This window comes from Diadema setosum, chromosome 4, assembly GCF_964275005.1.
Source record: "Diadema setosum chromosome 4, eeDiaSeto1, whole genome shotgun sequence".
NCBI lineage: Eukaryota > Metazoa > Echinodermata > Echinoidea > Diadematoida > Diadematidae > Diadema > Diadema setosum.
The window spans coordinates 12964584-12991976 of NC_092688.1; the positions used below are offsets into that span (position 1 = coordinate 12964584).

At 39.8% G+C, this 27393-nt stretch overlaps 1 protein-coding gene across 1 annotated transcript in view; it reads right to left on the reverse strand.

Annotated features, from left to right (window-relative positions):
- The window catches only part of LOC140227624 (calcium/calmodulin-dependent protein kinase kinase 1-like), a 94577-nt gene that overhangs the window by 35877 nt on the left and 31307 nt on the right, over positions 1–27393 (reverse strand). The window contains exons 2-6 of the mRNA XM_072308042.1: positions 24805–24904; positions 20023–20242; positions 16182–16278; positions 5144–5840; positions 3606–3707 (exon numbers count right to left, since the gene is read on the reverse strand). Of these exons, the coding sequence (XP_072164143.1) occupies positions 3606–3707; positions 5144–5840; positions 16182–16278; positions 20023–20119 (993 nt within the window). The 5' untranslated portion in view covers positions 20120–20242; positions 24805–24904. The remainder of the gene's footprint in view (positions 1–3605; positions 3708–5143; positions 5841–16181; positions 16279–20022; positions 20243–24804; positions 24905–27393) is intronic.

The window sequence follows — 27393 nt, forward strand, 5'->3', positions numbered from 1 at the left end:
CCCTGGGCGGGGCACCTGGAAGGGTATTCCCTTGCACAACAGATGTTGAGAATGTCCATGAGATCTGTGCATGATGGTGTACCTTACCTCAGGCGACAGCATGATGCAAGATGACAAAAACTTGGATCCAACTTTTTTGGGGGAAGAATTATTCATCTTTTGATGACAATCACTCATCCAATAGCTCACCCTACACCCCCCCCCCCCCCCTCCAAGCAGCACAAAACCCTGTGATTCCTTTTTCAGTGGTGGAATATTCATAAAAGTAAATGTTAACACACCAACAATGATTAACAACGCATCATAACGGGAGGGGGGGGGGGGTTGATTAATGACACCAGACACAATGCTGATAATGAATAAGCTCTAGAAGGCTTGGCCAACCGGTGCAAAAAGTTTAAAATGTCAAAAAGCCATCATTAGGCTGCTGGAGTTTCTCTTCTTCATCTTTCTAGGTGTGTTCTGTGCCTCTCAATGATATAAAATTAAGCAATTTCTGTTGTGTTCAGACACGATATTAGATTCAACTCATACAGGTTATTACCTAAAATTAATAACCTTTTGTACATCTTGGGAATTTAACATAACCAACACTTAACATGGACTGCACAGTATGGTTACAGTCACAATTATTTTTGTCACTCTAGCTATGTCAAGGGGAACAAGTGGAACAAGGAAGCACTTCTTTTTATTACAAAGTCAGTGATTAATATATTTGTCTGCAAAAACACAAGTCTGTCCATATAGGTAACACCATATATGGAAGCAAACAGTTACATTACCAGTCTTGGATATTTCATTCAAGCAAAATATGAACCAAACCACACTAAATGTAATACAACTACAGACAACACTCTACTATCTCTTGTGATGCATTAACAGAAACCTCAAATTTTCTGTTGATACTGTCTTCTATAACCATGTCATAAACAGGAGAATATTCTAATTTCGGTGCTCTTGATTTTTACACCACCATCTGCTAGCACTAATTTAACCACATGGGGGCATTCGAAAAGCAATTGTTACATAACACAGTAGTAACGCCGCTTCACTAATTGACGACAGCCAAAATCTATGACCTGACTCCACTTTAATTGTTGCATGGACACACAAATGCTACCACAGCTTGGGAGTAGAACTGCCCTGGTCAAGCATGTGATGTCACAGCTGGTAATGAACCTGGTTTTTACCATTGTCAACCCACAAATAATTACACAAGCAACTTATAATAAGCAGGCTATTTGTCTGCTTTTGTTTCTGTCCCCTGTTCCCTGTGAGTACCTGTGAGACTTGGGAAACATTCCAGTTTTGCAAATGAGAGGGAAATATCTCAAAGCACTAGAGATGGTAGACACCCTTGCACAGATGTGATATGAACAGTGCAGATGGATTGACAAATTTAAATTATAGAAAGATATATAGATAGATAGATAGATAGATAGATAGATAGATAGATAGATAGATAAACTGATACAAAAGATAGCTGGATTGAAAGATGAATGAACACATAGTATAGGACTGCCCAAATCTGGGAATCACTTTGACCCTGTGCATGCTTAGAGTGTCAAATGGCACAGAAAACTCTGTAGTGTTGCAGACATTGTCCAAAGTCCCCGGCAAAGAAAGGGATAAAGAGCTATCAAGAAGATACTTGTGCCATTACATACATCTCATTAGACAACAACAATTCCGAAATCAGGGAGGATTCCAAGTCCCTCATCAGGAAGTGAAGAGATGGTTAGTTTCAGCAGGGAACCTCCTGCAGAATCATGGAGACCTGGCAGCTCTAAGGACAGACAGACAGACATATAGACAGACAGATAGATAGATATATAGACAGATAGGAAGAGAATATAAATACATAGATATATAGATAAAGATAGATAGAGATAGATAGATAGAGATAGATAGATAGATAGATAGATAGATAGATAGATAGAGATAGATGGATAGACGGATAGAAAGATGGATAGATGGATGGATAAATAGATAGCTGGATAGATGGAGCGATAGATGGATAAAAGAGAAGATATACAAATACAATAGATGGACAGACAGATAAGTAGAAAGCGACAGATGGATAATCAGATAGAGAAGACAGATAGATAGATAGATAGACAGATAGATAAATAGATAGACAGATAGATGAATAGAGAAGATAGATAGATTGCAAGGCAGACAAATACTTCTTGTATTCTTTATGAACCAGAACCATCACACTATGAGAACATGTGCCCAAGCATAGGAAGAAATGTGCAGAAAAAACAAACAAACAAACAAACTGTTATACATGGCTTTGAGTGCGTGTGTGAGTCTGTGTGTGTGTGTGTGTGTGTGTGTGTGTCACAGTCATCTAGCTCGCTGGATGTGTTGACTTATGATTCTCAGTTGGTAGGATGATGCCACTGACCATGCGGAAGATTTCAGTCACCATGGCAGCAACATCACTGAAGGGTGCTAGTGGAGCTACTCCCTTCTCCTGAGGATGCTCCAGTGGAGGTCACTCTTTCACCTCAATGCCGAGAGAACGCCAGAAACGTGACGTCCACGGAAACAACGGGCGCTCGCCCTTTTGATATCATCTTCTTTAAGGAGGGATCATGGCTGAGCGATTAGTATCTTGGGTCACATACAGCAGAATCTTAAGATGTCCTTTTTTGCACTGTACAGCAAAAAGCACATATTGGGCTGCAGTCTAACATTCCCAGGGCTGCCAAAACTTGCATTCTTTCGAGCGTGCATTGAGAACACGCTCTCATATGGAACTGAGATAATGTTGACAGCTCACATTCTGCCTCTGCTCCCAAACTCCTATCAAAATCTTACGGTAATTGCTCTCATAGCTGCATTCTCTTCATAACCATCAATCATGTCGTCGGACAGCTGCAGAAGAGTTACCGTTGCCATTTTCCGAAATGAGCGAGGAATTAACCTTTGCAGCTCATGGAGGCACCTGCGGAGCTGCCCTTTTCAAAAGTCACTGGACCGTATGCTGATACCCTTAACATGTGTCTGTTGCACATACATATCTGTTGGGTGCAGTGTGTGAATATGTGTGTGGGTTTTTTTTTTTCATTCTGGTTCCTATCATTCCAATTCTACTCTATGCTGCCATTTAATCTTCATCAACACATGATTGACTTGTTTATACTTCAATCCATGCAAAAATGTGCAAAATTTCACCGTCTTTGTAGCAAGTAGATGTTGACATTAAAAAAAAAAATTAAAAAAAAATTTAGGTACTGGAAGAGGTAGGGGTACAAACATGCTCCCCTTGGTAGTCCAATGCCATTACACTTGTTTCTTTTGTTCTCTTTTTCTTTGTGTTTTGAATGTACAGTCAAACCTGTCTATAGCGGCCACCCAAGGGAGATGAAAAAGTGGCCGTTGCAGACAGGTGGCCCCTATAGACAGGGTCATTAACATGGCTCTTCTCTTGGGGGTAATTGTGCTTAGTGGTCGCATACAGCAGGTGGTCGCTATAGACAGTGGTCACTATAAACAGGCGACGGCAGGTGGTCACTATACAATGTAGACAGTGGTTGCTACACACAGGTTTGCCTGTATCTGTGCAGACTGGCAAATCTCAGACGTCGTCTACTTACATAGTTTGTATCATCCTCCTCATTGTACGCCAGCTTGACGACGCCGTACGATCCCTTCCCGATCTCGTCTTTCAGGTGGTACTGGTTCAGCTGCACATAATTCTGTAAAGGGGTCGGGAAAATAAGTTTTGAGACAATAAGTGTCTTCCGTGCAGTGGTGCAGGCTGGCTTGGGGGCATATGGTCGGACATAGAGAAAAATGCATCATATTTCTATGCAGTGATCATGAAAGTTTTGGAGTGTCTGCCAGCCATTCTGACACAGGTATTACAGTGTACACACCCAGTGGCTACAAGAGAAAATGGAAGAGCACTAGTCCAGCCAGGCAACTCAGTAATTACTTCTTCACGTGAAGTGCTTTTCATAACGCCATCAAAAACTAATTCAAACTACTGTACATGCTTGGAACGACGCCGCAAAGGGGACTTTTGCACCCTAGGAACTGAATAGTTTGCATGGGTAATTTTTTTTTTTTTTTTTTTTTGGGTGGGGGGGGGGAAGGAAATTGACATTATTGCTTCTGAAGCTAGGCAGGAGAAAAAAACATTTGGAGCATGGTCCCAAGCCAAGTAGATTAGATTTCACAGCAAGTGATGTTCGATATAAGCTGAGCCTGCTATAATATTACCTGTAGATTGATATAGCTGAGCATTTTTCTGTTCAAAACTCATTGTGCAACACACAAGTCGTATAACACCATCACTGGTAATATCACCCAATATGTGGATCAGGGACTCGCGTGTGGAAAAAAAAAACAACAACACACACATTTTCGTGAATTGGAACCAACTGCCTTTTTCATGGCATGAAATTTTTTAGAATTGCCATTGGCATCCAATGCATTGTGTAGACAAGAACTTTTACATGCATTTTAATTTAGCAAATCTTGGCTCTCCACAGGAAGAGAGAGAGGTATTACGTGGTAAATGGAGGAAGGGAAACTTCAGGGTATTGTCAGTTCTGATTCCAAATGTACAGTGTCCTACATACAGGAAACTTCCTTTTCCAATGTCAGGTGCAAAGTACAACTTGCGCAATAAAATTTTTCTCAAGCCAATGTTGGAAGTCTGTAACACACTGAGAACATATGTGAAAAATCACATATCATAGCACTCAATTAACTTAAAACAGCCTTATGCTCAGCTTCCAGAAGAGAAATCCAAACAAACAAACAAACAAACAAACAAACAAACAAACAAACAAACAAACAATTAATGATTACCAGGGTGAGACTGGTATGTACTGTAAAACTAGAAACATTCTCACAAATCACAGCCGACAGCCTTTTTTTTTTGCTGCATGAAATTTTTGCAGATTGCCAGTGGCATTCAACGTATTGTGTAGACAAAATCTTTCGCATGCATTTCACCATTGTGAATCTTGGCTCCTTGCAAAACTTTTAAGTCTCATGCACACGAAAATTTCTGGTTTTACAGTTTAAGTGTTCTTCACCGCAGAACTTTTTTTTGTTGAAAAGAGAGTGGAGAGAGTAACAGAGAGAAAGGGAAAGAGATAGAGCAAGAAGAAAGCATTCTTACCAGTTTATCTAAGATTGAAATGGTGCGGGATTCCTTGGTAGGGGGTCGTCTGGTGCGGGGCGAGGCACAGGGGGAGCCAGACGGCGACCCGTAGGGCGAGTAGGGCAGCGACGGGTAGATCCGCCGCGATGCAGGCACTTGTTTGGGGGCACTCTGGCCATTGGGCACAGACAGCATGTTAGAGGTCAGGATCTGCTTCGGATTGTCTGCGCTGATGCTCTTGACGACGGTGCGCCCCCTCGGGCTGAGTGGTGGCAGGTCCCGCAGGCCGCAGCTGACCGGCCGCCCCGACACGTCCACCACGGGCATCGCCCCGCTCACCATGTGCACGCCGTGGCTGGAGTGCGTCTCCACCTCCGACTGGCTGTGCGATCGTATCCTGGTGTCGAGCGCGAGGTACGGTCGCCCGTGCACCAGCTCGTGGCGCTGCTGCCACGACTGAAAGTTCGACGAGGACTCGTCGTCGTCCTCATCCACGCCGGCCGTGAACACCACTTTTGTGTCCGACTCCATCGTGTCCATTTTTTCCTCGTCCTCCTGACCATCCTTGGCACAGAGGAGAGCCACTCGGGCCGGGTCCTCCCGCTCCATCCCCTCTCCGTTCTCTCTCTTTCCTCCCGTCTCTTTACTTGCCACCGTGGTCTTGGAATCCATTCCGCACGCTACTTGTCCCTGCGATATCACTTGTTTCCCATTGCTGTCACAATCAAAAAGAGAGAACAAGAACAGAAGAAGTTAGCTCCGTGCAGAGCAGAGCGAGTTGTGCTGTGCCAACTGGTATTCCTGTCTGATCTGAGGCAGGTAATGTGAGAGCCTGGATCTTTTGTTCGTTCTGTTTATACATGTGGAACATGAGTTGAGTCATCGACCTATTTAATCAGGAAGAGTTCAAAATCAACCAAGAGAGAGAGACTGACTGGAAGTTGGCATTCACCTGCAGTTTATAGCGATGCCGACGTGCCAAACGAGCACCGTGCAGGATATGAGTCAGGAAATACTGCTGAACGTTTCCCTGAATTTCTTTACTCTCGATATGATCAACCCAAAAATCAAGCAAAACCACACTGCTTTGAATGTATGTCGTCATTGAGTAGAAAGACAGATCATAATCCCTTTTGAGTTTTGTGGGACTTTATTCCCCGCTCCCCCTCCCCCCCCCCCCCCCCCCCCCCCCCCCGCCGTCTCTCTCAAACTTGATCGGGATTGGTGGTGAGAAGTCATGTGACCTACTGGAAGTACAGCTCTTGGGATTATTTCCAGGCTGATTGTAGCATTTCCAGCTTCATATTTTAACTGTGCAAACTGTGAGCCTACTTTCACTACTCTTTCCCTTCACTCTTCCTTCTCTGTACATATTCTGAGGGTTTAGTGGGTCTTCTTTAATATTTCATGAAAACAAAACTAATAAAATCTTCTGAAGTACTTAGCCTTTCCCACCAGACACTGATATGATGAAGTGGCACAAGAACAAATGGCATCTATATACAACAGCAGCACTCCAAATATAAAAGAAATGCACAATATTGCAACTGATTGACAAATTGCCCTACATCGACATAAATAAGCACTGAATTGATCAGTGTTTTAGTAGTAGCCATGATAAAAAATATAAAAAACGCCTGTCCGGTGATCAGGAGGTCGTAGGTTCAAATCCTGCTCGAGTATGTACGCCCATTATTTTTTATCATGGCTACTACTAAAACACTGATCAATTCAGTGCTTATTTACGTCGATGTAGGGCAATTTGTCAATCAGTTGCAATGAAAAACATCTCAACGGAAGAAAATCATGAATTTGAAATACACAATAGTTTTTACAAAATAATCTCTAGCTTGCTACTCTTTCCTTTGTTACTATAAGCAAATATGATATTATCATTGAGAAAAACGAAAAGCACAACAAAATGTATATTTTGCATTTGGCCAATCTGCGAACATGCAGCCCTGTGGATCAGTTCATAATGCTGCACAAAAAGATATATATATGTTAGCCAAAATTTCAAATACATACATTTAAAATGCATGCTGTTACTACTCCTTGATGCAGTCAATCTTTTGCCATTGCTCAGAATACTGTAAAAGTGGAAATTCTCGCGGTGCTGAATTTTCCATACATTTCGCACAACTAGTGCAAAAAGAAAAACACACAAATATTTTTGCTTGCCATATGTTCCAGCAGTTGATGTGTCTATTTCGTCGAATTGAAAACAAGCGAAACTCATCTTACCGAGCCAAGCATGAAAAATTACGCAAGCCAAAATATCCACTTTTACAGTATATTGGATGGAAACTCCTGACTTCCATGAATGATCATACTTAGCCCCTACGGAAAATGGAATCAAATAGAAGTATATCGATAAACGTAAGATGAGCAGTGACAAATTTAAGTAAGGAATGAGTCACACAGAACTGATACTGGGCTAAGTGACATCTACTTTCACATGCAATCTTGACACTGTAATTTTAAAGAATATACATGAACATACACATGGCCAGGCACTGGCTAAATCTATCCATTGAATCAGGAAACAAAACTATGAGTAACATCACTGTAAGTTTTAGGTTCAACTACGTAACATGAATTTACCAGTTTTCTATACCATTTTCAGCTCATCATATGCAAACATGCTTATTTGCGTATCTCACTCAATTGCAAGCATCTCTATAGAGGATATCTAAACTTTCCATCTCCCTACCCTCTTTCCATCTATTTATCCTCTCTATCTATCTATCTATCTATCTATCTATATATCTATCTATATATATTCCTATCTACCTTGCCTATATCTCTCTATGTTATCTATTTCTTTGTCTATTTGTGTGGACAGTTAATTAACATTTACCCACGTACCTACTTCCCCTAGCTATACCCGCCATTTGTTTTGTTTTGTCTTGTCTTCTTTTGTTTTGTTTTGTCTTGGGGTCAACTCACACGTCATCGCAGTTGGCCCTTTGTGGCCAAAGAGCTGTAAAACTGAGAAATGACCATCTTCAGTCCCTACACTAAAATCCCATTAACACGTCCGCAGATTCTATCCAGGGGTCAGTTTGGATTTTTCTTTTCTTTTCTATAGCAGGTGGCATTTCTGTGGGTAGGTTCCCTTGGGCTATGTGCAAGGAGGGTGAAGGGGTGAGGACTGATACACATAAATATATTTTAATATCATATACCCCAGTATACTTGTGTGTATGTGTGTGTGTGTGTGGGGGGGGGGGGGGCTAGGTAGCTACTGAGAAAGAACATATAGGCCAATAGGCAGAGGAACAGATAAACTGATAAACAGTACACACACACACACACACATACACACACACACATACAGGGAAAGAGAGATACTATGTGCATGTACGTAGATACTTTATACGCCGAATATTTCGCGAGGTTTTTATTTTCGCGAATTTCGCAAGTCAGCTGCTATTCGCGAAATTAAAAACTTGCGAAAATATCGACTCCGATCCTGATATGAATGTGATGTACGCATACACATTTCTCTATTCAGTACGGGACTCCACAATCGCGAATCTCACCACTCGCGAAATCGTCGGGAAATCTCGATTCACGGAAATTTAGACGCGCGAAATATATGGCGCATACAGTAATGGGTTTTTTCTTTTCTTTTCTTTTGAATAGATTAACAGTCAGATATAAAGAAAGCTGGCCTAAAAGGAATCACTTCTTAAAACAGTACGGGACTCAGTCATTACAAAAGATAGTGGCTTATAAGAATTAGGGAAGCATGGATATCATATACTGAGTTGTACCTATTTCCCTAGGCTAGGGTTTGAAATTTGAGATGAACTTCAAGTTGATGATTTTAGAATGCAGGGAAGGAACGCATAACAGTATAATTTGAAATTTAATATGCTTCTGAAGGAATTCCCTTCAGGGAACCATTTCAGAGAGAAAAAAATGCATCCGTGAAATATGATCACAGAAGTGACCTCATAATCGCAAACAACATATAATATTGTCATTTCAGTAGCAGAAGGGCATTATTGAGAGATACTTGAACAGCATTAACATCCCTCTGATTCTAAACTGACAATATCAGGAGTGAAAGTCAAGAACGCTGTCAGACTTCCCCCATTGACATGCCGAGATCACCATGCCATATGGTATGTATTCCTTGTGGCTCTGTGTCAATGTGCTGTGTAAAAAAGAGCGACGGAACCACCACTTGCGGATATGGGAGATATTATAGATCAACAGGCCTCAATTACGACCGCATGAGGGATTACGGTTTTTGCCTAAAACGGGACATTCCTGCCGTGCGCAACGGCACTGCAGCTTACCTCTGTTTATCCCTGAATTAAAACATCACAGCCACAGACAGGAATGAATGCTCTAGATAGTAAGGTTTGGAGGATAAGACTACAGACTATCAACTATGAGGTCCCTGGATCAAGTCTTTTGACAGCCACATTTTTTGCCACTTGGCAAAGGCACTTTACTCTCCATGCCTGGTTCTCCTAATGGAATTGAAAACTGTTGGGTCCCATGTTTGTTAGCTTATATGTATTCGCTGCTTCCTCAGCAGTCATATAAAACAAATCAATTCAAAATCAAATCAACATATAATGTACACAGTAATTATGTCAAATCAACATTAATGTTTATGTAAGACATAAACTATAAACTATATTCCTAATACCATTGCTATAGGCACTCTCACAAAGCCATTATCTCACTTGTCTCTTTGCTCTCTCTCTTTCTCTCTTCTATGATCTTTCTTAACCCATTAAGGATGGGCTGATTTTGCAACAACATGCATTTCCCATAAGCCCTTTTTACACTTGTGTTTCTTAACCCCGGACTTTCTCTGACCCAGGACTATCGTTAGTCCCGTACCAATCTTTTCAGCTTTTTACACTGGCCAATTAGTCCCGTACTATCTCTTGTCCGGGGCTAAGGAGAAAACTGACCTTTTTACACTCGTATTTCTTAGCCCCGGACTTTCCAAACCACATGAATATTCATGATTACGCTGTGCACTGTACACGTACACGCACGCACCGGCAGCACTTGATTACCTCGTTTCTGATTGGTCAGTGGGGGTCGGACTTCGTCTCCGTTGCTTAGCCCCGGATTATTTTTTCGTTCTGTTTACACTCACTTGCTTGGCACTGCAATTGCGGTGCTAACCCTGTTATTTTGCAGGGCCAGATAGTACGGGATTATCGGTGGGGCTAGCCCACTTTGGCAAAAACGAGTGTAAACACAAAGTGGGCTAAGGATAGTCCCGTACCAACGGTGGGGCTAAGGCCCCCCTTAGCCCCACCGTTGGTACGGGACTAAGCAAAAATTTACAAGTGTAAAAAGCCCTATAGACATCTGCCCGAGTATAGGGGACTCCACCTCAACAGGTTAAACAGTTTCTTGTCCTTATTCCAAATGGACAACAAACAATGACAGACTGTGTTGTAACCCTAATCATTTGGATTTTTTTTTTTTTTTTTTTTGGGGGGGGGAGGGACCTGTTTCATGGCTGAAGTCAACGACCTCTGCTCAATACAGTAGCCATTATATTTGATATTGCAGGGCACCAGAGGTCAAGAGTTGTTGTTGTTGTTGTTGTTGTTGTTGTTGTTGTTGTTGTTGTTGTTGTTGTTGTTGTTGTTGTTGTTGTTGTTGTTGTTGTTGTTGTTGTTGTTGTTGTTGTTGTTGTTGTTGTTGTTGTTGTTGTTGTTGTTGTTGTTGTTGTTGTTGTTGTTGTTGTTGTTGTTGCTGTTGCTGCTGCTGCTGCTGCTGCTGCTGCTGTTGTTGTTGTTGTTGTTGTTGTTGTTGTTGTTGTCCCATGAAATGTATCTCTCTTCCAGTATGCACTCTAAGCATTTAGCACACTTTCACTGACCCCTATCCCTACCCCACAGCACACACACACATCTTTAAAGGGATGGTATAGTTTTGGTTGGATGGGGATTCAGGATTTAACTTCATGCAGGACAATTATAAACCACTCATATGAAATATTAAACAGCATACAATTCTACGAGGAATTAAAAGTTTATTTGATGGAAATCAGTTTTTTGAAATAGCTGAGATATCCAAACAACAAAACAAACTGGTCCTAATAAAAGGTAGGCCCACCTTTTCAACAAAAACTATACCATCCCTTTGATTTACCTATCATTCTACATTTGCGCTCACACATACATACACAAACACAAACACACACACCACAAACAAAGAAAATTTATAAAAAGACAAGACTACCAGCTCAAGTCAGCATTGTCAAAGGTTATGTTAATCATAGTTACGTGATTGTCTGACACAATATCGATGTATCGATCTGAATCTAACCCAAAACCTTGACTAATTTTCCAGTTTCTACTACTTGCAGCACTGCAAACTCAGGTGTGTATCTTGGGCAACCAGAATACTGTACGAGCTGAAATTTTCGCGTACAGATATTTTCGCGAATTGCTACTTGGAGGACATTTTCACGTGTTGTTAATTTCGCAGTTTCGAGGGTCTAACTGAACTTAGTTAGTCGTGCATTGTTATTTTCGCATGTTGTTATTTTTGCGGTTCAAAGGCGATTCGCAAAATTCGCGAAAATAAAACCACCGCAAAAATTTCAGCTCGTACACTCCTGTGCCACACAAGCGTATACAGTAAAAGCGGATATTTTTGTGCAAATAATTTTTTCATGCTCGGCCGGGTAAGATGAGTTTGGTGTGTCTTTAATTCTGTAGAATCAAGAAATCAACTACTGGAACAACAGCAAGCAAAAATAGTTGCATGCTTTTATTTTTGCACTATTTCAATTTCAATTTCAATTTCAATGCAACAAAAATTTCAGCTTCTACAGTAACATTCATTCAAGGTAATTTCCATGATAACTATATTGTAAACTTGCAAAATAGCTATAATTATATATTAACTGAAACCAAACACCCTGCATTATGGCTTGGACAATCCCATCTTTCATTACAATTTTTTTCCACATCTCACTCAAGTTGGGAAGACCACCAGTAACTACATTGGTCAAATCATCATGGAAGGTGTCATTTTACAAACTTCCAAGGGGCCAGGAGATGGGACGCATTCCCCCATCCTTGACAATTTTTCTGAGGGAAGGAATAGCTTGCACTGGCACATCATTCCAGGGTGTAGTGAAATTCAAACGAGAGGCACGGCGGTGGCGGTTCTCATTTAAAATGAGTTTGCCAGGTGTGTTGAGGGAAACAAAGCAGCGATGCGGAATCATACTGGTATCAATAAAATCATGAATACAGAGGGGCCAATAAGAGTGTTGCTGGCAAGGTGCAAGTTATTTCGCAGTGCAGCGTAACAAATTTTAAATCCACCCATTTCAGACACCAGCAATAATAATCAAGCAAAGCATGTAAACGGGCTTTGTGCCCCCCCCCCCCCCCCCCCCCGCACCGATGTAAAAAGAATGTGCCAAGGCCTGAGATTAAAACTTATATTCCAACACATATTTCAAGACTGAAAAGATGCTGGCAAATATAAAAAGTCACTCACCCATCCACATTGTATCACACTTCATTTGCACACGCCTTCCATTGTGCTTTTTTAATACAAAGTACAAATTTTTTGTACATTACTATCTTTTGCTCTGATGAATGTAAATCGTTATTAAAGGAGCATTTGCAGTGCTTAAGAATATTTATAAATCAGATTCAATAGTAGATACAAAGAATAAATGCGGGAAATGCAAAATCATTGTGCAGCTAAAAATAAAATGTCAGGCAGTATCTTATCATTTCTGTTTTTTGGAGGGGGATAGAGTTGTGGTCTCAACAACTGGGCAATATACAGAAATGTGCCATTGTATACATCATATGAATTAGGACTTCTCAGACAACTTTGCAATTGGTTAAACTTGCAATCAAGAACCACTTTGAAGGAATGTCAAATAAAAATCATCCCCTTTCAAGAGAAAAATGGCAATTTCTTCACCTGGAGATGATAAACTATGTATTTATGTTACAGAAGGTAATATCTTTGTGAGTTGTTCATTTTGTGACTGTTGGTTCACGAATGATATTCGTGAAAAAAAAAAGAATAGGAAATCTACAGTAATTCCACAAGATTCCTATAATTATCAAGTCCATTGAGAAACTCAAAAGGGACGCATGACCTTCAAAATCATAATGTGCTGCAATCATGTTTGCTCTCTGCATCCTATTACAGTCAACAAATTTAGCCACTGAAGGAAGCCACAGTGTAGGACATCCTTTCATTTCTTTAAATAACTTTTCTGACATCAGAGACCGCTATATTCAGTTTCTTTGCATCAGTAGGGTGGTAGGTAAAACGGGATAGATAAACCTCAAGTGCAAGCTGATTGGAACATACTATAAAGGAGATTAAAAGCCATTGTCTATTTATCACGTTTCTTGTGGCATGATGTTTCTAGTTGGTGATGTTATCTGATTTCAGTGGAATTGTGTCAAACAACACCACTACATATGTATGTTATAACGCCACGATGCATTGAAGCGGGCAGTGACTTTTGCGATCTACAGAGAAAATGCATTAAATTTCACGGGCGTTCTCTATGTGGTGATCGTGCACTTAACAGAGAATAAATCATTAGATACCGTGGCATTAGATACCGTGGCCTTCAAGGCTATTCCATCAGGAAGTGCACCAGCCCTATGTTTCTCTGAAAGGGAGAAAGGTACCATTACATACAGCAAATTCAAAAGAGCTCAAGGATAGGACAAGATGAAGAGATTTATATAAAACAACCAACCAACAAAATGAGATAAAAAGGAATGAGCATCTAATCTGTGAAAGTTGTTCCTGACAGTAAGACAGATTGCCTGTAGCCTTCTCAACACAGTAACACCCAACGGCACAAACTGGATTCTGCGTATTGAATTTTATTCAAGAGGAACCAGTGAAGTCAACGGCTCATCAACAAATCCCAAGGGAAAAATCATCCCTTGTAAATTTGAATACATTCATAAACTGGCCCATATAAAAACATCAAATTCATAAAATACATTACTGCAACGGGTCCTCATTTATCAAAATTCTGAGCAAACAGAATGTATGGATACTGCATATAGTGTATTTATAGTTTTGTTGTCAGCATCATTCTGAGCAGTGAAATTCAACCAGACATAGCTTATAGATGTGTGTTTCAGAACTACAGCATCCTTTTTTGTTTAACCATCATGAGAAAAATCAATACTCCACACCCACATATGAATATTCATCTCCTTAACGAGTCAGCCTGCATCCTAAATCAATGAACTACACAGGAACAGTGATAATATTATGCATCTTCTGTTTGTTTTCTGAGTGTTTGTTGGGGTTTTACTGTACCCTGATATCTGTATCACAAAGCTCATCTTCTTTTTATGTCCTTTTCAAGAAAAGTGTACTTACACAAAGAAGAAAACATTGTTTAATCTTTTTAAAGCATTTGGAGCATGTTGTAATGATCACAACTATTATGATTATCATGATAATCATCATAATCATCAAAAAGCCAAATAAAGGTGACAAATACTGACTACTGTAAAGTAAGAAACATTTGCAGCATGAAATTTTCATAAATTGGAGTCGGCAGCCTTTTTCCGCGGCATGAAATTTTTGCGAATTGCCAATGGCATCCAATGCATTACAGTACAACTGTATAAACACAGACTTTTGCATGCATTTTAATTTTGCAAATCTTGGCTCTCACAAAATTTGTGAAAATAAAATACACACAAAAATTTTCTAGTTTTACAATATCTGATTTGCGCCATTACCTATGCAAACCCTTGATTCGTACAAAAGAGGTTAATCCGACATGACACACTGTTAAACCCTTTTCAAAGGTGTATTCCCAAGGAGTCTGTTTACCCTTGGTCCTTGTTTACCATGGCATTTTGCATATCAGGAGTGCCAAAAACCGAGTGTTTGCCCTGTAAGCTGATACACAGTGGTTCATGGATTTGCAAGTACTAGTGAGTCACTACTTTAGTGACTTGTATACCATCAAATTAAGCGCTCTACTTTTTACCAGCTATGAAGAACAAACTGGTAAATGTTAGATAACTTGCCAGTACCAGTTTGATTCATTTTTATTTTTTTCCCCTACAAATAAATTTACTCTTTGGTAGCCACATATACTGCTTATGCTGGCGAAATCTCATTCAAAGTAGCTGATTTCACATTATCTGATCATAAATGCTTGTGAGGATTACACAAATACAAAACAGAACTCATAAAAAGCTAAAAACTACAACTGGCAACAACAACAACAACAACAAAATCACAAAAATGGATATGTGGGGCTACTACAAATATTTCATTCATTTACAGCATATCCAATACCTGTTATTAAATGGTCAAAATTTTGGTCCACTCCAGCATTTGCGTCTATGCCTTACAAATACAAATGCTGCATTATGACGTGAAACAAGAAAAGTTCTGAAGTGTTGATTCTTAACTGGTGTGCCTGAACTCCCCTTGGCCTGTTGGTAAAGTTAAGTACTGCTGCTGGCTGCAAGTGCTTAGCACAGACAATGCCAAGTCATGGAATTCAAAGTCCTCAGCAGTTTACGCTCGAAAGGACGGGTGCAAAGGTAACCAAATCAATTGTTGGCTGTCGCCATGGGACCGTCACACTGTCTGGCTGTACTACAACCCTTGACACGACTTGAAAAGTAATCTTTCCAGTGCTGGTCCCTGCTGGCAAACCTTACAATTTTTTTAACGACTTCTTACTAACAAACCACGACTGGCAACACAGCATAGAAGTATATCCAAAGTAGAAGTAGAAGCATATCCAAAGACAACAATGCTCTGTGTTAATACGTAAGATCAGAACTTTGCCCGTATTGTATTTCTGAAGAACTTACCAGCTTGCACTTTCTTCCGATGAAAAGTCGTCGATTTTAATCTTCAAAATGAAACAGGGAGTCATGATGTTTCGCTGGTGTTTTCGGTCTACGATACCAGATAGTTAATAGTCAATTGCAGGGCCACGACTTTATATAACATTTCGTGGCTGCTCGCTGGATGAGAGAAGTAAATAAGGCCGAGTGAACGGTCTAACCAAAAAACCCACCTCTTCTCCGTGATTTGGGGCTGGTCCACGCTGCTCCCGGGCGACAAATCCGAGGAGCTGCTCCCGCGAAACTTGTCGCAAATTGTGGCGCTATTTCCTGCGAGAGTGGAGTGAGACAAAAAGATATATATAGAGAGAGGGCAGTGTCAAGGTAAGCCAGCTCAGCGGCAAAGCAGACAGTAGCACGAGACACGTTGCACACGTTCCTTTCGTCTGACTGCCTGCCCCATAAACTCAAGAGCTTGTTTACGCTGGTAGGTTCAGGGGCCGTTATCACTGAATGGTAAACACCTAAGGTCAGGACGATACATTGTGGTAGCACAATGCGAACATCAGAAGGGGTGGGGGGGGGGTAGGGCACACTCTAAAGAGTAAATTGAGGCCATTTTCTCCGATACGTATATTTGCTCCCTACAAACATTGCATGGTTTTTAAACGCACATCAGTTAGGAGACCCAAATCTTAAAAGCAGACTGGTCTACTTATCGCAATAGTGCAATCATAACCTCTACAGTCAGTAGTTCAATTTTCATGGGATTTTTGCAGGCTGTTTTCTTGTGATTATCATTTCATACCTTACTGCTACATACACAGTATTTGCTCTGCCCTATATTAAGTTCACCCGGGAAACTGGCAACAGATTTGCAAATTGCATTAAAGCATGCATCTTCAATTGTCCACAAATATTTGACCGGCATATAAACTCAACAAACATACTTATCTTGACCTTTGACCTACCTTTAGAATAAGGAATATTAAATGAGTACAAAAAATGATCCCCTGACCTTGATATTTCAAATGATAAATGACACTGGAGGTATTTGTCTTAACTATTAAGTCTTCCTGATTTTAACATAATTTGGTCAAAAGGCTTATTTTGTTTTTTATTGTCCATGTACATTTCAATTATGTAGGTCTACACAAATGTAACCATGGTATTCAAAAGGAATAGTACATTTTATGCAAACACAGAACCAGAATCCAGTTCAAATATAAATACAGTATAGTTTATCACTGGTACATAAATTTCATGGATACACAAAGACAACAATTTCACAGATGGACATATTCAATGGCAATCATTACATTTCAAATTCATATCAAAATCTATTTCATTTTGCAGTACAAATTAAATGCATTTTTCAAAATCTATTGCGCCTACTCTGAGCTCGGTAGAGTAGTTTTCCAAATGCTTATCCACGAAAAAGCCTAATTCAACAGATGAATGTTTCATCAGCGTTGTGCACTGAATGCCGTGATGTGCCCCCAGCTTGAACTGTCATTTTGCACCAGAAGCAACCCCGTTACTTTTCCCATTCCATGAGTTTCAAATTGGGGTCATCGCCTCTTGATTAGAGGACTACGTCTCTGGCCAAAATTTGCGAGAAACGAATGTCAGGCAAAATTAAATAGAGTGGCTACTGCACTCATTTTTCCAGCATCTACTGCCAAGTAAAGAAAGAGACTTCTGGATGACAAACAGAAAGTATGAGAGCTAAACTAGTGCTAGTCAATTATCAACCATCATCTTCATATGAAGGGAGGGCTATTATAAGTTTCATGTTAAGCACAAATCATTTATGGTGTTTAAGCAGCTGGGAAAACATCAGAAAAGGGGGATTTTACATACTATTCTCCGTATTAAATCATTTTCTCTGTAGAGATCTGCTGGTATTCCAAAGTAATGATATTTGGACCATAATTATGTCTGTATTAATCTTCTGCAGGACCTTAGGCCTTCATTAGTTGCAACGCATTATCACAAAGAAACATAAACTCATTCTCCTGTCATTTGATGGCAATCCCAAGCTTTGCAACAATTGATATGCTGCTTCAAAATGATCACCTCAAAAAGCATGTAGATGCATTTAACATGATCACGTAACAGAAAAACAAAAATCTGATTCAGTTAAAAAGTGAAACCTTCATGCTTATGCTGTACAAATTCCATTTTCATTTTATTTCAATCACTTTATTGCATTTGCATTGCAATGTGTGTCCCTGAGTACATTGGTATGACATACATACCGTTGAGAAGAAGAGCTTACTAACCAATGAGTCAATATCATAAGTCAATTTTGTTCCTGAAATGTAAATGTTTTATCAAAATCTACCACTTCCCCCTTAAAATGTTGATCACCAACATTGCCTCTCACACACTGAATAATACCAGTAGCAGAATATGACTGCACGCGTCGAGGGGAATCTGCGCTCTGCATCGCGTCTACACGGCACGATTGCCACCATTCATGTCATCAATTTTCTCCCAGTCATTTTTACACCCACGCTGGGCCCTCTTTAACGCAGCCCTGTCTGTCCACGAACCCTGGGAGCCTCTTCGGCTGGGGGTGGGGGAATAACTAACGGGGGTGGGGTTGGGGGTGGGGCAAAACGGAGGGTGCCACTGCCAGGGGCTTGCCACAGGGTGCTTGACTGGCTCGATACATGGGGGCAATAACCTTTGGAGCTGTCTCATCACCTCTTGTGCCAGTAGCATGTCAGCTCACAGCACACAGATTTGCCATGACAGAGCTTTAGAGAAATGAATCACTGAAGTGCGTGCTTGCAATGTCTTTGAAGAAAAAAAATGTTTGGCTAAGACATACACCTGGTGGGTGATTTTCCTACTCTATTTGTTTGCTAAACATCATGAACTCCCTCATCTTGTAACTTTTAACATTCAGTTTATCTTTAATGCAGCAAGCGTACACAGTTTTCCTCAAAAAGAATTGGTGCATGACAAAAAAGAAATGACAAGAATGCATACACTATTTTTAATTAAAAACAGTCTGATAATTACTATAAAGCCATTCTCATTACAAAAAAAAAAATAATAATAATAATAATGATAATAATGGCATGAAAACTCGCGAAGTTAGCCCCAACTAAAAAGTTGTGAAGTTTCTAAAAGAACTGCGTGTGCCCAGTTTACTCATTCAGCACACACAAAAGGAAGAGAGGTGGTGGAAATCATGTGAGTAACTTTACAAATACAATCTTTCTGCTATGTGTGTTCTCATCACAAACACCTTACTGCACACCTTGACTTACGAGTTTTTGTGCAAAGTTTCCTACCAGCAATTTGGTAAAGTTGCTGCACAACCTTTGCGCTAATTTTGCAAATTTTCGAGCCCAATAAAAATTGCCCTTTTCTTGTCAATGCTTCTTAGAGATTCCTTTCATGAAGAGACACAGGCATTCCAAGAAAATGGTTCAAGGAAACATTTGCCATCCCCCAATCAACATCTTGCAGATGTTTATTACGGTTGAAACCACGGACACAACCACGGACACAGGTGCATGGCTGTAGAGTTACATCATGTTTGTTATTTGTTATGCACCTGTCCATGAGGAAGTTTCAAGGTATTATTTGAAGGCCATTCATTCATGAACCTAGGACAGTAAGACAAGTTGTTTTCATGTGTCTTTAGCTCATTTTCTGGTATTTTTTCAGTCAGAAGATTAGGATAGGAAAATGAGCTTCCTGGAGGTACACTGTACTCACTTTGTGGACTGTGTTGATGGGAAAATAAATCTTTAAATACTCCTTTTTTTACAAGTACTTCCAAAAAGTTCAATAGTGTCATCTAAATAGCTGAACTGTTATATTGCCTTTTTCTGATATTTTCTTCATGTTACTCAGCAGTCAGCGAACCTAACACAACAATGAAGAACCACATAGTACACTGATATTTCAAACAGATATATTTATGGTTTACATTGATTTATATACTTATTTTTTTGTGTGTGTGTGTGTGTGTGTGAACTAGTAAACATCACAGATGCCAAATAATGTTCCGTTTTGCATTCCTGATTGATGGAAGTTTGCACATTCCCTCACCTGCTCCCATTTTGGTGCATGTTCCCCAGTCACGACTCTCGCTACACTCAGGGCTTCTCCGGCGACGTTTCAGCACAGGCACCCAGGCGGGCCACATGCATGCGTCCGCTGCTCCCCCGGCAGCGAGGCTCCTGCAGAGCTCCGGAGCGACGAATATACCGGTCAAGATTCACGGGTGTGTCCTCTCGTCAACTTGCTGGCGATTATAAACCTCACTCTCCTGTAAAAACCAACATATTGGAAAGTTTAGGAAAAAAAAACACAGAAAAATTACAACACAGAATATGGCCCTTGGAAAAGATTGCATCGCAGAGTTGAAATACTACATATTGTATACATGTAAGTATTGCAAAATATGTCACTGGAGTAACTTCATTTTTAGTAGCTGACGGTGATAATGTTCGCCACTCATCGCACATGAATTATTTAAAAAAAAGGTTAAAAATACAGAGTCAGAGATGTTCAAGTATGACATGCGAACTAGCAGAATATACTGTATACACTATTATTTTCGCGTACAGATATTTTTGTGAATGAGGTCATAGACATTTTCACGAGATGTTGTTTTCGCAAACTGATGCCGACGCTAATGTAAATGCGCTATTACCCTAGCGCATGGAGACATTTTTGCGTGTTGTTAAATTCGCGATCCAACTGGGATTCGCGAAATTCGTGAAAGTTAAACCCTCGCGAAAATAATAGCTTATACAGTATTCAGTGTCTAAGCTTGCCTTCTAAGAAAGGAAGATGCACAGTTCCTATGGAATTTGAAAGACAGTCATCTCTGCATTAATGTCTGTATGAATAAGAGGCGCTTGCAAGAGATGAGGTGAGATACATACTGAAGCAATGCCCAAGCCAACACCTGAGTAGCAGAGCATGTACAGTAGATCGAGTGATAACGTATGGTGTCCGAGGCGCAGTAGCTACTTTGAGATTCAGAGTATCCATATTAAACATGCTCCTGAATGGAGCCAACAGCAATGGAATTAAGCCAATGCATCCATTACATAAAACACACACACACACTATCACACAACATGACTCGGCAAAAAATAAAGAAGAAACACACCGAGGCAAACACGTATTGCGCACTCCCAAACAAGCCAACACATCACAGGGTCACATGACAAATCAATCTATATGATGCTCAGGACAAATATATACAGGTAGTCATGTAATACAGCTCACGACCAAGGAGGTTCAAGAGAATGGAGTCACAACTATCGTATTTCCTTTGAAGTCACGTTTGATGCCGCCACTCGAAAGTATTTGAAGCATGTGGCAAACTGGACCTGCCGCACAGATAGGAAGACAATTGACTCATGCCTCATTGCATAATCATCGGCCACTTTGTAACGAAAATATGTCTTTGTGATGGTAATTACTTTTCGCCATCCCTATCCCTACTTATAAAAGATAGGTGGTATATAATGGTAACGACACGGGGATGCGCGAATAGAAATTGCGCAAAAATTGATGAAATGAAAATGAAAATTACTCGACTGGCCGTGCCCGGCCACTAATCTGATATATCTATTAATATAGAATTATACTCGAAGATTATTCCATATCGGTTTTATTTGGAGGAATTAAGAGGAAAAGTGATAAAACCGGCTTTCCGGGAGGGTACAGTTTTAAACACTTTCACATGATACAGCTCTGATTTACACTTTTGCACATATTTCTTGAAGGGATTGACCTTTGTTTAATGAGCTTTATCATTAAGTGAGATTTCGTTTCATTTAATAGATAAACAAGCAAAATATAGCCAACATTAAGTTAACGTTCAAAATGAATCTTCAGATTGCTCAGCAAGACGGCGGCATCAAACCCCGTCACCAAAGGCACAGATGCACCTGTGGAATTCTTTTGTACATCAACAGAAAAATGACAACTGTTTGAATCATTACAGCCAGTTGGAACTCCATCTCTTAAACCTCCTTGTCACGACAGAGGCTCTCACATACACAGATACAGACACACAAAGAGTGTGTCTTGTCATATGTGTTTTTGTTCGCTCCTACTGCTGTCAGAGAATAAATGTAAAACATCTTTTGAAGGAGGTAAAAGTTATATTCACACAACGTTCCTATATTTAAAGATTAGCTCAGAGTTTAATCTTTGATGATTAGCTCGGAGTTTTAATCTTTGATGATTAGCTCGGAGTTTTAATCTTTGATGATTAGCTCATAGTTTAGTTCCATGTAGATGCACTTGAAAGTTAGCAGATCTAGTCGATAAGAACCGTAAGACATCTGGGGACATCTGGGGACAAACACTCTATCCATGAGCTGCAAAGGGTCCACACTCTTTATAATTTACATCATGAATTAGAGTGACTTCTCTGTGAACCCTATCACCCCTCAACTTCCAGGTCAACCTGCAGTGCATGTTATCGTCTACAGATGTATGCCGTACTCTTGCACATTATTAGGCTTATCACTAGCATTGCATGTCCCATGCATTTCTTCCGGTTCTATGATTTAAAGGCATAATTTACCATTTGCAGATGAAACACAAACCAAGCCTTAGTGCTTTGAAATAGTTCTAAAATATGAGTTAGAGATACAAACAATTTCTGTAAAAATTTGGATCAATAAAATCGATGCTAAGTATTGATAAATATACAAAATGTGAACATTACAGTTATAATAAAAATGCTTCCTGACTAAACCATCTACAGTTACAGTTTATTGAGAAAAATGCTGATATCTCCTTATACTTTAGGCTTTATTGCACACACACACACAAAATAATGGTAGGATGTTTTGTGTAACAACAGACCTACGCATATGCATCAAATGTGATATCTTGAACATTTTTTAAATCACTGCTCCCAAAGGTAAACAGGACCTTTAATCATCACTTGGTATTCTCACTCAAAAATTCAAGTTTTACATTTATACAGCTGAAATATGAGATTTTGTAATTTCTGTAAATGAAATGAATACCAGGTAAGAAATTGTGAGAGCAGGACATCGTCAACTAGCCTATTTGAATATTCATAAGGACTGCTCAAAATGTTTCCCCCCAAAAAAATGTGAAATTTCTAATACCCCTTTCAGGTAATCGTGGATGCGGATAATAGGAGCACTAAGTCGTAAAATTTTGATTACATGAACGGGAGAGGAGTAAAAAAGTGCGCATTATTTTGATGCTGCTATTATCCGCATTATTGCAGCGTGAGGAGTTGATCGAGAATACATGAACGCGTTTTACGACTTATGCGCACTAACATTCCACAGTTCGGTCAAAGGTCACTCGATTTCCCGCACAACCGTTGATTGCTGAGCTTGAGCGAGAGCTGTGCATACACGTGAGTATAAATCACCGGAAACATTACGTCATTATAGAGGCGTGCGCAGTAACCATGACAAATACTCCCGTCTTTCGCACCGTTATATGAACGGGCGCTCGTAAAAGTAGTGCGCACTTCATGGGATATATGAATGCGATTTTGATTACTTCATCCGCATTATTTGGATGCGGATAATTGAACCGCGATTACCTGAAAGGGGTATAGATGTCATAGCTTCCATATTTCTAATCCAATTCTTATCATTTTTGTATTGCTCTTTAGGGAATATTTTTCTCTTTCTTCTGAAGTTCATATATTTTTGGGTTGTATTTCCTCTTTAATCTCCCTTCAAAGTAAAGAGGACTGTGATACCATGGAGCTACTAAACAGTAGTTCTATGCTGATACTGTCTTGCTCGAGGGGGGAATTCCAACATCTGTAACAGATGTGTGATTAATGACCTCTCGTTTCTTGACGATCTGTCACCCTGCAGTGAGAAGTGCCTTACCAACTGTTGAGGGTTTTTTCCGCGATCGACGGATGGAGAGCATTTCGGCAGGTTCGAGCTATATACACAGCTCGCTGTGACACCCCGCCTCTTGTGTCCTCATTTGAGTGGGTGAGTGGGAACACAAGAGCACGTGGGTACCAGGCGCTGGGGGAGGGGGCAGGCAATACCAAGGGGGTATGCAGGGTTGACAGAAATTTGTACATGTTTGTACCTCACCTGACATTCAAAATTCTTGGAGAGCAGGATGACAATTAAACAGGGCCATCTCCCCCCTCCCCCTCCTCATCCCCCCCCCCCCCCCCCCGCCATATCAGATTTGTATACACTCCTTCACGGCCAGACAATTAATGGCTACATTCACACAGACAAATTAGCAAGATATTATGGAACGCCATCCAAATACCGATATTTTTTTGAGCCTGTTAAATTGGACAGAAATATCCCTCTAGTTGCAAATCATAGTTTGGCAACCAAACTGCACATACCCCAAACCTGCCCCAATGGTGACCTTTGCCCTTGTGCTTGTGCAGTGTTCAATCATGCATGTTTAGAATGACGGGATAAAAAATCTCAAGATTTACTCCCACAATGTCAATTTTTACCCCCACCGTGCTGACTAAATAAAGTAAAACATAAGATGAATGCCCCCACCATGAACCTCATAATCATCCACATACACACACAAATACAGCACACATATAAGCATGTACACGCACTGTATCCACACAAGCAATATAATGTAACATATGCATACATACACACACAAAACACATACACTTATCAATATACACACAGACACACTTGTACCTGTAAAAATACACAAAACCAACAATACACAAATACACACATATTTAATATACACGCATGGATACACAAATACACCCAACAGAGAACAAATGAAGATCGACTTACACACACACACACACACACACATGAAAATGAAATACTGCATACCTGTTCTTGCTCTCACCTGTATAATTTTATGTCTCTTCTTTTAGCTGCCCAACATGATCCAGATCACCATTAGTCTGCAGTAGGCCAATCTTTCGAGCATACAAAGCCAAACGCACCTGGTGAAATGCACGAAGAAAAAGAAAAACCCAAACCAAACAGATGGTTACGAGTGGGACAAGGAGTAGCATGTAATTCTCGAACTAGTTTATTATCATGCACTCATGCTTATGAATTTACTTTGCTGGGGACCCAGATACAAAGTAGATATAAATTCACATGCAAAAATTGAATACATTTCAGCATTTTGAGTTCAGTTTACTTGCCGCAGTTGCTGAGTTTGCAAGCCTGAGGCAAGCTTTTAAGTCATCAATTTTTGCCACATAATCATCCATATATTTACCTAAAATGTTCTGTAATCTTATCAGTGTTGTAGCTTATGAATATTGATCAATTCAAGTTAATGATACTCACTGGCGTATGAATATTCATACAGTCTGAACATTGGTAACATCACAAGAAGGCTATCGAAATCCGATGCCATATTCAAGTTTTCATTGAATAGATCATCATCAGTGATGGGTTGACAGCATGTTAAATCAGTGCAATGATTGGAAATTGATGATGTATTTCCAGAACAGCTTTTTTCTAACATATGTTGGGGTTTACTATAGAGAAAGCTCAAATATGAAATGACTAATATATATCATGAAGTTTAGGCAAAAGTATCAGTCTGACTAAACATCCCAAAACAAGATAGAATTTCTTCCTGTATCCTGTATTTTTCTCTCCCTTCTACCAATGCAATGACTCAGTTTATACCATTATACAAAATGTAAACAATATGAATGTTAGCAATTTATTGTGAACATCAATCTTTTCTACCCTAAAAATAAAATCTTGGTATGTCAGATGGGATGGAAACCAGTGATGCACCTGCAGTTTGCACGCATGCATTCTTACAGTCATGGCAAAGAAACTCAAGGATGTGCAAAAAAGGAATAGAATTAAAGACAGAAAACTTTCTTTGGCATGAGAAACTCCACAAATTGCTAAAGGTTGGTAGAAGCCTAAATACTGTTGCAGGGATACAAATAGTTCATTTAGTAGATGTATACATGATATCAGTGGATGCATGACATGCTGATTTCTTGTAAACTGATATTTCTCTCCAGAACTGTTTATGTAGGGAGTATTGAAATGCCCTAGTTTTGCTGTTGTTGTTGTTGTTTTTGTTTTTGTTTTTGTTTTTGTTTTTGTTTTTGTTTTTGTTTTTGTTGTTGTTGTTGTTGTTGTTGTTGTTGTTGTTGTTGTTGTTGTTGTTGTTGTCGTTGTCGTTGTCGTTGTCGTTGTCGTTGTCGTTGTTGTTGTTGTTGTTGTTGTTGTTTTTGCCATGGTATTAGTGTAGTATACACTGTGTATCCTACTACTATTCCACAACTTAATGATTGTTTCCCATATCTTTCCAGGAAAAACATTCCTCTTCTTTCCCTGAAAGATAACAGCAACAAACAAGCAGTGTTGTTATGACTCACACATGCAATGGTCACTCACTCTCTCCCTACAGACTAACATCTTCTTCACTTTATTATGTAACAACCTGCAACTCCTATTGCAGTTAGCAGGAAACTACACAATGCCTTTCTCAGGGCTGTTGTTACAAGTGCAATTCTCAAGAAAGCACAGAAGGTAGCAGATTAACACAGCGTATACTACACTAATACCGTGGTAAAAAAAACAAACAAACAAACAAACAGCAAAACTGGGGCATTTCAATACTCCCTACATAAACAGTTCTGGAGAGAAATATCAGTTTTACAAGAAACCAACATGTCATCAGGGAGATACTTAGAAAATCTGCCCCTTTTGGCATTGATTCAACACACTCACATTGGAACATATGTACATACTGTACATACATACAGACACACAATCACAAATAGTGTATCACAGCTCATACATATGATATCTTCAAGATAACAGCTCCGTGTACACTCATTCCAATATTTGCGCTTAGTCATAGCCATGGACAGATATTTCATCTATGTCATCATCGAGAACAATCGTTCTGCAATATGGCTTTGGAAGACTATCTAGGGAGGCGCTTACCTCCCTGGACTATCTATTCATATAGATTCCTGTACTTTGCTATGAATATCAAGTGTTACTGAGTTACACCACTAACTATTGCATTATAGACTTCTTGCTCACTAAGAGTAAATGTAAGGAGCATGAATTAATTTTCCATCATTTTCGTCCTCGAGGTGCTGAAGTCGACATATGATACGATTTTTCTTACATTTTTATCTTTTATATTTCCTTGATGAAAATACCCTATAAAAGCAAGGAACGGTAGTGTATCAGTTCAGTATGAAAGGGGTTTCCATCATTTTTCTAACATTTTTAACATCGACATTTCCAATTGATAAAAATACCCTATGAAAGCATGGGAAGGTGGTGTATCATTTCAGTGTGAAAGGGGTTTCCATCACAGTCATGCGCTTACCCTCAACTTTCTGCATTATTGCATCACACCCTTTTTCTGATAACATTGGTAATCACGAGGGTGGTAGTTGCGTTGGGGGGTAATGTTGGGTTGTTGTTTCAA